This window comes from Rhopalosiphum padi, chromosome 1 (assembly GCF_020882245.1).
Source record: "Rhopalosiphum padi isolate XX-2018 chromosome 1, ASM2088224v1, whole genome shotgun sequence".
Lineage (NCBI taxonomy): Eukaryota > Metazoa > Arthropoda > Insecta > Hemiptera > Aphididae > Rhopalosiphum > Rhopalosiphum padi.
The window spans coordinates 91,961,253-91,980,574 of NC_083597.1; the positions used below are offsets into that span (position 1 = coordinate 91,961,253).

Genomic DNA, 19,322 nt, shown 5'->3' on the forward strand with positions numbered 1-19,322 from the left:
AAAGAATTTTGTTTTCTTACATACCTACATATTTTTTGTTTGAGTACTAAAATTGTTTTCTTTCTTATTATAATTTTTTCAAATTAAAAAAAAAATATATATGTTCATAATATATATATATATATATACAGCTTGAGGGTAGATGTCCCTCTATTATATCCGGTGTACATGGTATAGCGGTAGTTTTTGGAATTCGGAAACAAATAAAGATGCTGGCCGACAACCATGGGAGGACGTAAAGTCCGGGAAGAAAAAAAATCGTTTCAAAGAAAATGACCCTTATAATAACAATAACTACACAGACTGAAAATGTCCAAGGGTGGTTGGTGGTGCAGTGGCGGGTGTATATATCTCCTTTTGGCCCGGGACTTTGACAGGGTGAAATTATTATGGGGAGGCGTATCCCCGGGGGTCGGGTATCGGACGGTCGTACCCCTACAAGCCCGACGCACGTGGTAGACGATACCGTGAGGGAAACAGCCATCCCTTCTCTCTCAATATTACACACGTACATACATACTCGGGGTACTAAACGTCAACCGGCAATAAATCCGAAAACGACGACAAGATAAACGCATTAGTAATACAAAGTGGCCGGGTCCCCGGCATTGGGCTCGTTCAGGAAATTAACAAGGAATAACCGGCCCTCCGCGGAACCAGGCTGTAGATAAATACATTTCCGGGACATTAACTAAATTCGAAAGTTTCAAATGAACTTGTGCATATAATGCACTTCATATTATAGAGCTATGCTAGTGTACAGTATTGCCACCATGCGCATGATGGATGTCTCAGTAAATTAAATGTGTGCGTTAGAAAATCACTTTACCGCGTGTATTGCTATTTTTACAGTAAATCACGATGCGGAAAATGTCTCTTTAAACTTTTTTGCACGTCCCCGGGCGTCGGCGCGTGACTTTGAATGTAGCCTTAATGCGACGTGTAATAGTCATTTTTCAATATATCAGTCTACAAGACCTACCGCAACTTAAAAGTGAATTATCGTTTCGAGCGGATAAAGATGTGCTGAACCTAAACTGCAAGTGTAAATAGTATAAAATATACAACTATTATTCGTTCAAGGTAATTTAATTAAATACATATATTTTTATGAAGTAGGTACTTGTATTTTTTGGCGAGAAAAAAATGAAAAGTTATTTTATTGCGCATTTATACAAAAACCCGATAGGGTTGTTTTATGAACATATTATATGAAAATTGATTTTAATTTCATTAAGTTCCGATGTAATGCGACTTAAAACTAGTTACCACGTTAACGATGACAAGATTTAAATAAGCTATATTACTTACTTATCAACATCGTTATGTTATAATATTTAATCTTTAAATTTAACATTTATACACATAATACCAAATGATTATTTTATTATTATTATAATATTATTATTGTTTTTAATGTTCAAAAGATAATATTTTGACTAATAAAAATAAATAAATAAAACAATTTTAATTTTATCGAATAATCTACTTTATTTTATATTTCGTGAATATTAAAGACTATATTATTATAAATATAGATCTGACATAGCAAAGGCAAATAATAATTGCATGATAAATCATTTTACTCAGGGAAAGACCAAACTTTATAGTTTAAAATTACGAAGATATTTATTGGGATTGCGTTTTGGGGGTTGAGCTGAGGCTACATCATGTTTTCCAAGCACGTACTTATATGGAAGGGGCAACACGTATTTACCTGGAAAATCGACACACAGCATCTCCTCCCTTAGTTGTTCGCAACTTTTGCTCAAACATGCAAACACATTTTGAATAAGTTGAATTTTGTTTAAAAAGAATAAAGGAGATATTCAACACAAGAATTTTAAAAATACACATTCAAATTATTTTGGAAGACTATATACAAAGGAAATATTATAATATTAGTCTGCGCATTTTTTTTGTAAGTATAAAGTGTATTTTAAAATATTTTTCGGCGATATTTGTATTTTTTTAATCCCAAGACGAAAATACCATTTTTTACGTGTATTATTATTTAATTTCATACGTAGATCTATGATAATAATGATGCATCGATAATATTAAATGAAAAAATATATAATTTTTTTAGTATACATTGTTTAGATTTGATAATAATTAAATAAAAGTGAGTCTATGTGTTTACACTAGCTATTAAATAAAAATTTTAATTTTTTTGAAAATGTTATTTTTACATAATTATACGACAAAACAATATTTTAAAAAGAAAAATTATATTTTTTGTAATCTTAATTATTCTATATTTTTTTATGTTTTTTAAATTTTTGAACAATGTATATTTTTTATTTCATATTTCTAAGTATAATATTGCTACGAATTATCATACATAAAAAGTGAATACTAAATGAGCGTTTAATTATTTATAATGTTAAATATATATAAAGTTTAGATAAAGTGAATATCGAATGAAACAATACATTTTTTCGAGATACCTACTCCTGTGCCACTATAATCCGTTCATCGATACTTATAAAGTTATTACTAATTAACCACTTCTTCGAAATTCGGTCACTATTTCTTGAAACACACCAAAACATATATTTTCTAAGAATTTTAAACAAAATAATAAATAATAAAATTATTTTGAAAATAAGTTAAAATTCTTCGGAATAAACAATTAAATAGATAACATAAGAAGAAATTACTAAAATTTATTGTTATTAATGATTTTAATACAATACTTTTTCACGAAAAATAGTTTATTTTTAAACGTTCTCTGATATTCTTAGAATACGACTCTATTGCAACTCTGCGATAACGACCATCATTTATATAAAATACCTATACGGTTCTCGTATGAATCGGTCGTATTTAAGCGAACGTCGACAGTGAATAAAGTGCACGTGGGCCTCTATTTCTTTTTATATTTTTCATACTCATTTTTGATGACGTTGTGTGAGTTAAACGTCTTAGGGTGTATACAGTGATAAAAAATGGAAGGTCGGGTAAGAAAAAGCATAAACCGTATTCGCCTGGTTTAGAATACTAAACGGGACAAAGACATTAAAAAACTCTGAGCGTCGTTAAATATTTGGGTTCCTTGCCTAAGACGATGACCACCATAAGACATGGCAGTAGAGGCGAAACAGCGAGATAATAGCGAAATGATAAAAATATATACACGCTGGAAGTGATCATTTATAGTGGTCGTTTCCCCGGACAAATGGATATAAAAATGACTTCGGAAAGTGCCAGTAATAAATTGAATTGCCCCACCGTTATAGTGGCCTCTACCCACCACATCTCAAACATAACGTAGGTAAAGTCAATGGTAGTCAAGATATGAACAAAGTATACACTTTGTATTCACCGTTCATTCGCCGTATCTGAAGTCCCGGACAGAAGTCCTCGAAGTTTCGTAAAATAATTTCCTGGATCGATTGTTATTGCTCCTTATCCTGTATACTGATACACATCCACCGGAAAATTCGGATGGAACGGGGACGTAAAGAAATCCACGTAGAAATAACGACTCTATAGCTGGCGTATTCGATTTATATTGTTATCATCGTTATAGGGAGAAAACGGCGGTACGACGCGGCGTGCTTCTTTTTCTTCTTTCCCCTTAAACACGACTGCGTGGTTTAATATGTACATACTGCGCTATCGTGTCTGGTTCGTTTATTATTATTTTCTTGCTTCTAGCCGGAAGCTGTTTAAAACAACCCCTCCAAGATGGATTATCCACGGACGCCCGTGGGAGGAGAGCAAACACGATATTTAAACTTTACTATCAAAGGGCAACGTTTATACTGGTTTGTATTCACGGACGAGGTGGGTGAGGTGTATGAAAAAAAATGGGTATATATACAATGTTATTTAATCGTGTACCACGCCATATTGTGTTAACAGATCCAGGGTGTCTCAAACAATCTTTTTGTGTGTGAGAAATCTAATATTTTTCTCCTATCTTTTGACATTTTAACTTGTCTTATTTTTTTTTTATAGTTTTCGATATTCGGTTTTTTTGTAATTCAATAATTATAAAATTTAAAAGTTTATCCTATACTTACCGTTTACTATTTAAGTATAATAAAATGTATTTATTATTATAGTAAACATTTAAATTAATTCATTCCAGTAAAGTATTTTACGATGATAAGTATTCATTTTTGTAGATAATCATATAATATTTTATCGTTTTAGACATAAAATATTTTCATTATAATAAACTCAACAAAATGTATAAATACGTTTTATGTTATAAATGTATAATGATTATTAACAACAATTGTAATTACGTTATAGTAATTTTTGTGCGAAATGTTTTGAAATAACAATAATAATATAGGTATAATGATTTACCAGGATGTAATAAATTTCCGTTTAATAATATGATATTATAAACTGTCTTATATTTTAAGAAGGACTTAAACAATTAATTTGTTGTTTATCGATTCCTAACATTATTATTACTCATGTGACGTTAGTAAATTCGATTTATTAGAAAATTATATAATTTATTGAATAATGACTGTAAAAAGTGTATTATTATTTTATACTGATCTTACATATAGGTCAAAATATATCCATTTAGTCATTTCCATTTTTATGACTAAATATTTTTTAACGAGTTTTTGAAATATCAGATATACTATTTAAAACGATTAATATTAATTTAATCATTTCTAACGGTATTTTACTTAATATTATTTTTTTTAGATTTTACTGCAATATATATTTATAAACTAATTAATGTTAATAACAATAACTTACTATGAACAATTTATTGTCTTTAGCTTAAATTATACGAAATTCCTTAATGTCCATTATAAATCATATTAATATCTGCTATAAATACATAGATATTATTTTGTTTAATAGTCATTAATCAATTATTATGTGTATATAGTAGGTACACGTTAGAGAACATTAAGTAGAAAATATAGAAGTAATCAAACCCGCGTGTTACCGGAGGATTTTATGTTCATATTTCCATATCATTAAAATAACATGCATAATACCTAATAGTAATTTGGATGGACTTTTTGAAGAACGATGTTGTTACTATTCATGCTCAATAATATATTATTATCAAATATACAATTTTAATTCGGTTCCCTGCTGTATTAGATATGAATTTATAAAACCAAATGGAAACATAAGAAAATATATCTATTAATAAATAATAACATTATTATATATCGTTTTTATTTATATTTGTGTATTGCATAGAATAATACATTAAACATGGAAAGAGGGAACGGTTTTTTATCGTTATTTTTATTTGTCCTCTAGGGGATGCAAAACTTTTATAAAAGGCCAAAAGTGTAATCGGGCAAGACTAAAAAAATATGCAAGAAATATTTTCTGACAGTTTTATATAAAATTAAAGCTTATTAAAATACAAATATCATTAAAAATGCAATCAAATGCATTTTAAGAATAATGGTAAAATAATTAATGCTAGAAATAAACACTAGTTAAGCTAAGCTTATATTAGTTTATGCTTTCAGCATGCTAAATACAAATTGAGTAGTTCATAATACCAAGTATATTAACGGATTTCAATCAAAACTGATTGTTTCTAGGAAGGTTTTATTATAAAAATGCCTATTTATATATTATAATAGTAAGAAAATTAACGATTATTATAAAAAAAAAAAAATCATACTACGAAAACCATGTTGATACAATGCCAAATTCGTCAATAAAATACTTACTAGTTAGAATTTACGTGAAATAATATATTAAATAATATATGGTAATTAAATGTTATAGTAATATACTACCACGATACCACGTATTATAATATTACATTATTAACAATGGATATTTAGATAGTTCAATAAACAAGAAACAGTTTATAGTTATGAAATATTGAGAAGGTTATTCGAGAATATTTTTCTTTTTTTATTCGTATTTTTAAAATGTATTTAAAAATATTATAAATTACTTCAATAGACAATATTATTTACATAATGAATACAACTAATCAAAACTTTCAATATGCAAAAAACATTTTTAAAGTTGCTCTGTTTTTATAAGTAAAATATAACATTAATTGTAAATAAAATTGACTTCAATATTTTTTTTTTAACATTGTTAATATACTAGAAATATTAGTAAGCTGTTCTAACATGTGTTGTTGAAGTAAAATAAATCTTTATAATCATAGTTTATTTTGCCTATCGCGGAGATACTAGTGAGGCGATACAATATAATATTATGCAGTTATATAATAATTCACGATAAAAATCTGCAATGAAAAATATTTGTTGGCTCAAAATAAAATATTCAACACCATTGGTGATCGGTTTTTGGTACAATACATTGAGTTTTGAATTCAAATGGACGTATCGTGTTGGTCAACCCAAAGAGAGAACGTTTAAAATGGAATTGCCGTTGTAGTAGAATGACATTAGGCATATATATATACGTATAAATGTGTGAGTATATGTGAAATTGGCAAAGGCCATATAATTTTTCTCACGTATAACCAAAGCAACCATATAATAATAATAATAATAATAATAATAATAACAGTTATATATTTGTATACGAAGTCAAGTCGAGTTATGCAGTGCGTGGGCAATATGAGGGAAAAAGGGACGCAATGCGTCTGTTTCGGACCCGCCAATTTTATGTGACTTTTAAAGGGCACGTATATCCGTTTCTCTAGCTCGCAAGAAATAGGAAATGCTTCTTTAGACGCAATCATAAAATACATGTATAAAGTTGTACGAAAAAATTTATTCAAAACGCCCTTCCTTCAGCCAACCACCGTCGCAGACTAAGTACGACGGTAAAAACACGAAAAGGTGTAGGTACGCGCACACGTTTTACATATTGCTAGTCCGATCACACGATAACCTTTTCTAAGTATCATGGTAAAACAATACCAGAAGTTTTATAACACATTTCAATCCCCTACCACATCTAACCTAACCACCACCACCATCACCACTACTCTTCACCATATGTTTTTATTGTCTTTTATGCAGACAACGGACACAGATGTCACACGTATACCTCACGCTGCTCACGTGCGATTGTCCTACACAATTTATAAATTCGTAACGTCTCTCGAGTAACAACGTTAATTATCATAAAAATAAATTTGGAAAAATTAAAACAATTTAATAATAAAATCAGGACTTGTGATACCTACTCATTTTTTATTTAACATCATATATAGTACCTTACTAATATAATTAATAATAAATATAATGTGCAATATTATTAGTTTATAATATTCGTGTAAAAAATGTGTAATTGTAAGTAATCGCAAAGCTGTCTAAAACGATTTGTAGCAATTATATTTATATACCTACTATATTAGTTTTAGGTTACAGTTTCAGTCGTGATTGTTATTTAAAATTATTTTTTTGACTTGATATATCTTTAATATACTTTAAATATATTTCAAATTAGCTTATATATATTATATTAATAATACGTCATGCAATTTGTAGACCCCATTATTAATTTTTCTACTTTTTGCGTTGATAGTTTTCTTCAGGTATTGCGCAGACTAAAGAACACTTAAAGAAACTATATTACTACAATTACCTTTGGAAAATATAAAGCAATTAGATGTCATTTACAATAGAGTTACATGCAATTTTTAAAGCACTTGTTTAACTATACTAAAAAGTTGTAAGTAATTACAGTAAAAAATAACAATTATTGCATGCAACACTAATATATTTCACGTTATACTATGAATTTAAAATTATTGTTTTAAAATGGTATTAGTCAACATATTATTTGATTATATATTTATAGCTTTTTTTAGCAAAGTGTTCAACATACTGCAGACATTATAATATTATTATTTTATTTATACATCTCAGTGTGATCGATCTTACTTTTTAATTAATCGTTATGTATTTATATAAAATTAGAAAATAAATTCTGAGAACAGTAATTTAAATTAAACAAAAATATATTTTCCAAAAAATAATTTTTGCAAGTTTTTGTTAGAGTCAATATTTACTATGTGTACCATGTTTTTTCGATGTAATTTATTTTTCCATGAAGTCATAAGCATATTACCCATTTAAATTTGACAAAGTTATTTATGTGTACAATTTTAATAACGCATACCTACATTCAAAGTGAAATATTTGCAATCCAAAGAGTTTTGATGTAATAAAATATGTAGGTACCTATATATATATATATATATATTGTATATATAGTATAACCACAATGAATTGTTGTACATTTTTATATTTTACAGACATTTTATGATTATATTTACAATAAAATGAAAATATTATAAACAAAAATCGATTTGATATAGAAATGAAGAAAAAATTCAAACTTATATGCTTGTAGATAGTCAGTTGTGCAATACATGTACCTAAATATATTTTTTAAACAAACAATGTATAACCAGAATTGTTATTGTCGATTGGCACATTGTCACGCGCTCAACGGTTCTTATTGTACATATATGTTGGTATACCAACCCATTACCGAGCGCTTTCTATATCAATAATATACACTATATTATCATAATTTTGATTACTTCATACAGTGGAAAACAAAACTCACTTATAAACATTCAAACATGGATAATGGTGAAACTCTGTGACTTGAAAAAATATGCATTCTTTGAAATTATTGAACTCAACCTAAGTTATGGTGGAAGGTATTAAGTAAATCTCTCCCTATCATAAACCGTTAATATTCTCAAACAAATAGTTACAATAAACGAGAATAACAACTTCTTATGAGTGCTTTAATTTTTATATTTTTGAAAAATATATTTATTCATTTATTTAAAAATAATTTTTTTTTTTTAAATTGTAAAGGAATTAAATTCTTTAACTTTTATTTACTACAAACCACAATAAAGATCAGTGTGTAACTTATCAAGTTGAAGTTAAATATTTTATTTAATAAAATAAAAAAAAAATAATGCATTTCAAAATAATTTTGTAAAAAGAACAAATCATCCCCCGTTTTAATGCTTAGTAATTAGAAGGGGTGTTCTCAAAATACAAAAAAAAATAGGCAGAGGAACTTCGTCCCATTGCTCCCCTTCCAACAATTCAAGTATTAATGTTACCTTATGGCTTGTATGGTACTATAATAATAATTAGTCATGCCTGCAGTGAGCAGGCTGATGTTAAGTCGTATTTTAGGGGTGCTTAATTTTGACCAACTTATACACATCTCATTATTGACGTTTTAAAAATGTTCATTCCCTTTATTATGAAATATAGTACCTATTGTGTAATAAAGTATTAACAATAATATATAATACATAAAATAAATGACGTTTAATTATACAATTATACGCATACATATAGGTATTAGGTACTATATTCTACATACAAAGCTGTACAATTAAAAATCCAAAATATGTGTTCACATTTTTATTAAATATACATTTTGAATACGATAAAATTTTTTTTTTATTATAATGGCCAACCTAAATTACAAAAGCTAATAATTGTCTCCAATTTCCAAAACAGGATCGAAATAGAATTCGATTAACTTCCAAATGATTTTTAAATTATTACAAATCATTTCAATTTTACGAGTAGTAAAATAATTATATTAAGTACTCGTCAAACATAGACGTTTTTTGGGGGGAATTGGTAATCAAATTCAATGGTCTAAGCATGGGATTAGTACGTATGCCTAACTTTGTTACAACTCATATATGGCGAAATATGACGTAACGTGCCCAACACTGCGATATTATTATTATCGTCATATCGTCGTAATAATAATAATAATAATAATATATCGCAGTAAATAAAAATGCAGTTTACACGTGCAGTAATAACCGTTTGTTTTGCATAATATTATAATATTGTTATAACGACGATTCCGCCGATGTTACAAGTCGAAGACCCCTTCGCGGGCTAGCGTTTCATAATATTGTATAGGTGCCGCCGCGTGATCGATTTGTCGAACAAAGAAAACTCACACTACTGCCGCCGTCGATAATATTATTCTATCCACCCTCTATAATGTATAGGTATATAATATATATAATATTTACGACACGACTACACGATTGCGGTATACAACACACACGCGTATATATTCTACACGGTTGTAGTCGGTGGCGGCGAGCGGTAACGCCCGCGCGTTCGAGAAATCCAATCCCTCCGCGGTCGATCCGGTTACACGACGACAAGAAACGCTACACGCGCGCTTACAAAACGCACTCTCCTCGGCCGTCCGCGGTGTGCGTGTAAAACACATCTCCCACCTGAACGCCAACCACCTCGGCCCACCCTCGCCACCGCCGACTTGTATCGCCGACACACCGCCCTTTTCTCCTCGGCATCTGATTTAGACAGACACTGCACTACGGCTATATCGCGACTCGCTATATTGTACGCGCACAACTATATATGCGGTGTATCCGCGTAGTATATCGGCGTGTATATTATGCTATCGGATGTCGTCCACACCGCCCCTAACCGTTCGACTATACATAATGATATTATGTATACGGTTCTTACTGGTCCGAAGAAAAGCGTCGTTTTCTACGTCATATCGTGCACTTCTCTATCTCTATGTCTCTCTCACTCTGTCCACTGTAAAAGCACCGCCGACACAATAATATAAACACGCGTATCATAAACCTAAACATTAATGGCGGGTATTACTACCCAGAGCGAGGCCGTATTAAGTTATCCAAGAGCACCCGAAGAGCTTTCGAGACACGATTATTATATTATTTAAAGGATTAGGATCATGTTTTTATTTTTATTCCTGTTCCGCGTCCCGCGATTGTTCGTTGTCGAGGATAATCCTTTGTACGGCGGTAACACTCCGTCATCCTATCTGGTTTATATAGTTCTTACCTCTTTAGTATTGGATCTACTGCAACGCTTACGACGTTTAATCCTATACAGAATACACGATATCGATTCGATAATTTTTTTTTACCACGCTAAATACGGCGTCACAGGCGTTCAATTTAAATTTAAATAAAACCCAATGCGTATAGTGTAATTCTTTCACGAATAAATTTTCACGTCAGAAATATATTAATAAAATGCGGTATAACTTTTTTGCCGAGGTTGCAAGGACAAAATTCAAAAGTAATACTGAAATTATGAGTTTTTTTTTTGGAAAAGAATATTGTAAGTTTTTGAAATATATTCGACAAAATTCAAAAGTTTTTCTTTTTTTTCCGCCGAATTGCAAAAAAATAGCGTTTTAATATTACTTATTTTACGCACCATTCGTGTGGAAATAAACTTTTAATGACAAGCTGTCGGTGAGAAACGGTAAATTACCATATTACCTACGGGTTTACCGAGATATCAACAAACAACAGCGGTGTCTATTGTTTTCTCTTTATATTTGTTTCCTCGGTTATTTATCTATATTTATAAACGAAGAAATATCGAAAACTTACCTGGCGGCAATTCTTCAATGGTAATGGCATGTGTTTCCAGTACGACAAACGTCACATACGCGGCAAACAGTCCGTACAAAGCCGGCGGCATTTTCAATGTTCTGTAAAACAAAACAAATCAGTGTCGTTATTATACCGTTTTTATTTCGTGAACTTAACGTGTAGCTACACACTCTGAATATTGTATGATCTATCGATTTATTATAAGTACATGTAACAAATACGTCACGATAATATTATTATTTTATATAAGATATATAGGCGCCTCTATGTATGATGTAGAGAACAAGACATTTGTGAATAACCACATTACATCTGCGCTTGTATTCTATTAACCCTCTGCAATAACTCAGTAATCCAATCGAAGAACATTTCCATTGTAGGAAATCGAACCCGACATACAATAGCTGTTGCACTGCAATTTATTGTTTTTATGATTCAAGGGAGTTGACCTAATCGGTTCGACGAGCACGCAGGTTCACGTTCTACGTCAAGACACTGCACCAATCTCTGCATGATAATATATATACGATACTTATACACTACTAAAAAACCGCTCTGAAGATTTTTTTTCAACTGACTGGCTGAGTAATTTTTTTTTTGCATACATTACACGTTGTCGGTTAGTGTTCTGTTCTGCCATTATTGAAGTTGTTCGCTATTCGACCGTAAATGCATTAAATCATTTAAATGTGTCCAAATAAAATGTATGCAAAAATAGATTTATTGAATTTAGTTTTTATATGTTGATTTTGACCTACTTTTCGCATATCTATAAGTATTTAGATAGATTAAACTACGCGAACATTGATTTTCTAACATAATATAATATATGTACAAGAAACAAAATGTAATACCATATCATATCGACGCATACATATTTTGTAACTACAAGATTTTATTTATATTAAGAATTAAAAAAAAAATCTAAATAAAGTAATTAGATATGACACTAAATGGTACAACTGACATGATATTATTAATATAACATTATTGTGTTATACATTCTTATTGTTGCCAATCTCGGGGAAAAAACACGTGTCACACAATGTTCAATTGCAGCAGAGATGTAAGTCGTAGTAGTACGCTGGTTGATCGTCGTAGACACATCATCTGGCGTCTTTTCAAGTCACGTAAGTACAAAGACGCACACCGCAATTAATAGTGGTATTAAAAACAATATTTCGAGGGAAGTTCTGTGGTACAACACGACTGGAGACCACTATAGTTATATATATATATATACTTATATACGTTATATTAATTCAAGTGAAAAGGGGAAATCACAATAAAAAAAAATGATAACGAGTGTACGGGCGACGGACCGGAAACAGAGATGGCATAGTCGGTCGTGTTGGGTGCCTGTGTGCCACTCGTTATGGCAGCAACAGCGACGGCAACACACACACACAACGGATTACATTTTAAAATGCAACCATCCCTCTCTCTGGTCGCTACCCCACCTCGACTTGTTCCACCTACTCTCGACGGCGGTTATAGTCATAATGATGATAATAATAATAATAATAATAATAATAATAATAATGCTAAGAATATACCACGGTATGTTTTAATATAACTCCGGACGGCCCGGGATATTTTAAATATGCAAAGTGGCGTTTTGTCCTGGAATTGTTCGGAGGGTTCCGGTGCAATAATAATCCCGCGTAAACCCGAATAGTTTCACCTCCTTCCACTCGTGTTTAAACACCGAAAATTAATAATTTAACGCTCATAATACCCAAACCGTTTACGTGGCCAAGTCGGACTTTTTTCTTTTCTTTTTTTTTTATTATTAAGCTTTTATTTTTACGTACAAGCCATATTACGTGTGTTGAAGATACATGCTAGCTGCTGAATAATAATTTAACCGCTAGAAATAATATGCCCATGCCAGAAATTACGTATCATTGTAAAGGTATATTTAAGACCGCTATCAGCAGTAAAGCCAATTAAATTTAGAACAATTGAAGTTGTTAAGGAATTTATTAAGTTAAGTTGGGATGTATTACGACGAGAACCAATTACATAAATTAAATTCTTAAAATAATTTTTAAATACCTTTATTTGACTAATGTAATATTTGGTAGAGTGTAGGTATTAACACTATTTTTGTTATTAATTATTAAAGTTACATAAATAGAAAATTTATTATAAACTAATTATAATGGTTCATATGAAAATAAATAAAATATAGAATTATAATAATATCAGTTTCAGTTTTAATTGCAAGTATTATATAAGTTATACTTTGATGAAAAATAATGGTCATTAATAAATTAAATTACGACCAACTTATTACATTTTTAAATATTTTTTGAAAAAAACTTGTATAATCAAAATACTACTGACAAAATAAGGCACGTGTCAGTTTATTTTTTGTCATTTAAGATTTAAACGGTACAATAGTGAATAACATATAAGATAAAAGGGTATCTGGTCCAGTGAACGAGTCGATTTCTATTAGAAGGTAGGTAAGTAACTTAACCTCGCATAATTCAAATTAATTTAATTTTAAGTTATGATTATTTTTTATTTTATTATTTTTATCTCTAAGTTTTTTGTCTGAAATTGAAAGGTGTAGACAAATTTTTAAAAAGATTTATTCTACATTATTTTTCCATAAATAAAAATATATATTATAATATACCTATATATTATAAAACACAGTATTACTTTAAAAATAATTTCATAATTCTTGATAAGTAGACAACATTTTATATCATTATGAAAGACTGCTGAATGGTTTATTTTTTTTTTATTGCTGTAAATATAACTGTATATAAAATATAAAATATATAAAAACAAAAAAAACAATTATTCAATTCAATTATTTTATCATTTAAATGGTGTAATTTTAAGATCTAAAATGTATTGTACAAGTTTTTCTTAAAATTGTAAATTAACTGTCATTCAATTGAATTCGTATAATTTTTAAATTATAATTTATAACGATAAACAGATGATATACCTACCTATAATTCACATTAAGCAAGTTTGATTCACTATATTATTAATTTTCCTCATTAAAATTATTATGAATCAAACTTAAATTATCATTAAAGACTATCTGAAAAATGTAATGCACATCATTATATTATTATGATATTTTTATCAGCTAAGTATAATCTGTAAAAATAAATAATTTGGATTAAATTGCATAAATGTTACCAAAAAAAAAAAAAAAAAATTGATTTTGAAAGAAAAATTGTATTAGAAAATACAACGCAAGAAAAAATCTTTATACATTTTTCAATTTTCATTCGTCAAAGGAATTCACATTAAAATAACTGCGACATTGTTTTATCGCATAATAATTTTCCAAACGAAACTATTTAATATCTGTTTCTTTCATACAATTTTATGAAAATATTTTATTACATTGGCTAATAGATTAATGTATATTTCCTTCCTAATTAATCATCCTATATTAATATAGTCTTTGATCTAATTAGCCTCAGGCTTTTAAATTAGTATTCCTTTGTTTAAACAAAACATACATAACATAAAATCAGTCGTTTTATACGTTTCCTATCATTTAATGTCACTTTGAAGTCAACCAATGATCCATTATGTTTTGTTTGCGAATATCAGAAAATCTATACTAATATACCTAGTATATATATATTATGGTATGGTGTATGAATAAATTTATGCGAAAAATAATTTTCGACGAATTCAGCTCATAACTATTGGCTTGAAATATGATAAAAATCAATTACTTTACTCTTATATGGTGTGATTCAAAAGATACAGTAAGTCACTTGAAGTATAACAAATTTTACCCGGAAAAATCTATTCTCAGCATTCTTGCATCAAATTCAATTTTTATGATGGCTTATGGTAAAATATTTAATTTAGCAAGTTATAACCCCATTTTCAATATGTACAATACATAATAATATATCGTAATAATTCTACCATCAATAAAAAATAAACAAAGTTCATTAGAACAACGGGAAAAAAAATGTAAGAATAGTTGGGTAGCGTGACGTTGGTCAATGTCACGCGATTTTTCTTGTTTTCCGGCACAATCGTCATTATCCCCGAACCGTAATTTCGTATTATTATACATGCTCGACGAGAAAAACTTCTGCTTGATTTCTTTCATTTTTTTCTATTCGTTTTAGCTACTTTAACTTAACCCGCCAATACTTCTTTCATTTTACCTAACCGATTTTTGGTATTATTTTTACGGGAAAACCGCGCCCTTTTACTAGAATACTACTTTAAGCGATGACAACCCGTTAACCTAGTGCCATTATAATGTGCAAAGACCGCGAGAATTCTTAACCTTTAACGATATAAAAGTAAAATGACCTTTTTGATAAGATGTCCCCCGTTGATAGGAATTTAATGACTATCGTTATAATTTATAACTCTATTTAGAATTGGTAATAAAAAATTAAAACATTTTACATTGATATTTTAGGGAGAATGAACAAATAATACAGTTATTCAAAGACAATATTTATTTGACTATGTATATTGTAGTAGTTTATATAATAATAAATTATTATTATATTATTATTAATAATAAAAGTTACCTATTATATATAAATATATATGTTAAAGATTTAATGTATTTAAAGCTTTTTTGTAAAATACAGAATAAAATAGTAAATAAATGTAATGTTGTAATGCATGTAATTAAAAATTGTCTTATCCCGTATTACCGTATCCATTATTGCTGAACCTAAACATATCCAAGAAATTTTTAGTAAAAACAGTACTTTAAAATGTTATTCTGATTTACATAATATTTGTTGTTTCATAGAAAAAAAAAATGTAACTTTTATACCTAATATAGAAACAACATTGTCATTTTAATAGAACGGTATAAAGAAACGCTAAACTTAAACTTTTACTGGTCTCTTTGAACACAGATAATTTGATAAAGGATCTTTGAAATACTTCATTAGGTTTTTTGTTTTCAGAACTTCATTGGACTGTATAATCACAAAGTCTCATGTAAATTTAGTTATTTATCATACTAAATATAAAACTATATAGTTACTAAGGAACATAATTTGATTCACAAAACTATCAATGTTCAAGTATCTACAACGAATATTTCTTTTTTTTCATAGCCTTTCTTATATACATGTAATGTAAAATTAAGTGAACTATTTTTTAGTTATTTAATTTAAAATGGATTCAAATGCTAATTTGTAAGTTCTTTTTTATAAGGTGCCTATTCAATTTTTCGTGTTTAACATTAAAGTGTACAGAAAATATTAAAAAAATAAATATATTATGAATATAATAGTAGTAGATATTATTATAATGAGACACAAGTATTCAAATGAAATATAAATTATACGGACAAAATATTTTTTATGAATTGTTATATTATCAATTTTGTATTTATAGGAAACTAGGTTTGAGAATAACCAAAATCGAAACCATTTAAATTTAATTAATAGTGATATAGATAACATTTAAATCTAAACATTAGCATGATAAAAATAGATGATTATATTACAACAATAGTTACTTTAATAATAATCATAATATAAAATAATATAAAAAAATCTTTTTCAGTATTTCGAAAATATGTAATCTAAATAAAACGATGTGTAATAAATAATAATATTAGCGTTAAACAATAATATTAGACTAGGAAAATTATTGCTTATAACATATTTTATTTTATACTAATAATAAAACAAATTTAATTTTTTTTCTTATCGAAATAAAATTCAATATATTTACAATCTGTATTTACATGTTATACAATAAGTAAATTTGATCAGATTTGATTGACGGGAGATTGAAGTCGCCCAATGGCGGCACCACGTGTGAAATTAAAATTAAACCTATTTTATAACATTAGTTTTTGAAATAAAAGATAAAGCATGGTGTGTGGTTTTTGGTTGTTAATAACCGTTTGTTTTGTGTACATTATAAAGTGAACGCGAACGGACTACATAAAATATATCGAATCGAATTATACAAACGAATACAATGTTCGATTGTCGTTTTAAAGCATACTTTGCGGTCATAGTACTATACATAATATCGGACGCGTGGGAAATCCAAAAACGCCTATACGCGTGTGTCGGGACAAAAGATCAGCCACACGCGTTCGCGCCGCTATTATTGTGCGCGCAGTAGGCGACGCGACTCTTGGGAATTCACAACAGCCCGACAGTCTCGACCTCCGTTTCGGGTGTGGGGGTAATTTGTAGGCAACAGGAAGGGCCGCACAGGACGCGCAGGAGATGATCCTCGTCGTTATCAGTGTTATTCCGAGCCATTAACACAACACGGCTCACAACAACTGGCCAACCGCTATATACTACCTCCACTACACCCGGCAGGACGGGATTTGCCAGCAGGTCTCCGGAGAACGTGTATCATTATTATTATTATACGATGCATAAACTATATGGACGTTGCAGTGGCGATTCAACTTCGGTATGTATAGGTAGTAGGTATACGGCGATGTATATAGGATTCCGTGGATTCGGAGGTGTACTGATAACACGCGCGTCCCTTTCGGTTTTTAATATTATTCATATTCCTTTGGATCGCGATAAATCGGACATCAACGCACCCTCGTTCTATATGGCTACCGCCGGAATACGCATAAATTACCATTGCACATCCGCGTGCGCTCGGCGATGAAAATCGTGGTCGTATTAAAAATTGTGGTCTCTGCCTACCCCCCATGCTAGTGCCACCGAACACGCGAAGTTTTTTTCAGTAAAATTGAGCGATAACGTGTTCCTGTTCGTTCACAAGGTCGAGCGGAGAGGACACTGCGACGATTCGGCGAGGTATGGTCGTATGGATTGTGGTACCTATTATTATTGACCGTAATCATTGTAACGACCGAATTATGTATTATAATATTATAGGACATAGGTACATGTGAAAACGTGATAATCGATTTCATTCATTATTATTTATTTTGAACGGGCTGGTGGGTCCGTGTGTATGTTGATGACGGTTTTGGCTCGAGGACGGGTAACCGGAAATCAGATTTCCTATGCCTATATTATTATAATGACCGGAGGTGTTGGAACTTAAAAAAAAACAGTCATAACGACCATTACAAATTTATTAAGGTCAAATTTATTTAGTAAAAAAGTTGGCTAAAACTCAATAAATTTAAATTTTATCAAGTGAATTTTTTAGAAATAAAATATAAATTCCATTGTCTTATTTGAGAACATAATGGTTTATTTAAATAACTATATTATTAAAGCAATCGTAAACAGATCATAAACAAAAATTTAAATATTCAAAATTTTATTTTAAAGGCAGTTTGTCTTATATATTTTGATATTTACTTACCAAAATATATGTAAATATAATAATTAAAAAATATATATATACTATTTATTGTAGGTAGGTGTATAATACATTTTACTATCAATGAGGTTTTGTGAGTTAAATTATTTGTTAAAAAATATTTTATTATCAATCGAAAAAAATCGAAAATCGACATGCCTATAAATAGCACAAATTAAAATAAATCACAATAATTTTGTAAAAATTAGGTTTTGTGTATTTAATACGATTTTTCTTTATAAATAGTTATTAATTTTCACAATAATTTGGAAAAGGAATGGAAATCTTTAATTCTTAACGTCCTCTCTCTCTAACTAGATTTGATGTACTACCACAAACCACCTACAGCGCACTTTCAGGATTTTAAATTATACAAAAGGTAGCAAAAGTAACATACACATCATTGCAAAAGCAATACATTCATTGTTCCGCTCAGAATGCAAAATAAGTACATTAACATATTTTGTGGGTGACTTTAATAGTTGTATTTTATATTTAAAAAACATAATTTTTTAATTACTCAATAAATATTATCATTGATTTAATTATTCAACTACTCAACAATTATTAGATTAGTAGTATTCATGTTATATATTTGAACATTATAAAACAGTGAAACTTACATGTCACGAGTTAATTGTATTAAAATGTTAAAATAAAAACGTAG

The 19,322-nt window shown here is 29.3% G+C and overlaps 1 protein-coding gene across 4 annotated transcripts in view; it reads right to left on the reverse strand.

Annotated features, from left to right (window-relative positions):
- Positions 1-19,322, reverse strand: part of LOC132918247 (semaphorin-2A) — a 355,196-nt gene that overhangs the window by 142,849 nt on the left and 193,025 nt on the right. For all 4 annotated transcript variants that reach the window (XM_060979390.1, XM_060979387.1, XM_060979388.1 and 1 more), the window contains one exon: positions 11,357-11,457. In XM_060979390.1, the coding sequence (XP_060835373.1) occupies positions 11,357-11,447 (91 nt within the window). In that variant the 5' untranslated portion in view covers positions 11,448-11,457. The remainder of the gene's footprint in view (positions 1-11,356; positions 11,458-19,322) is intronic.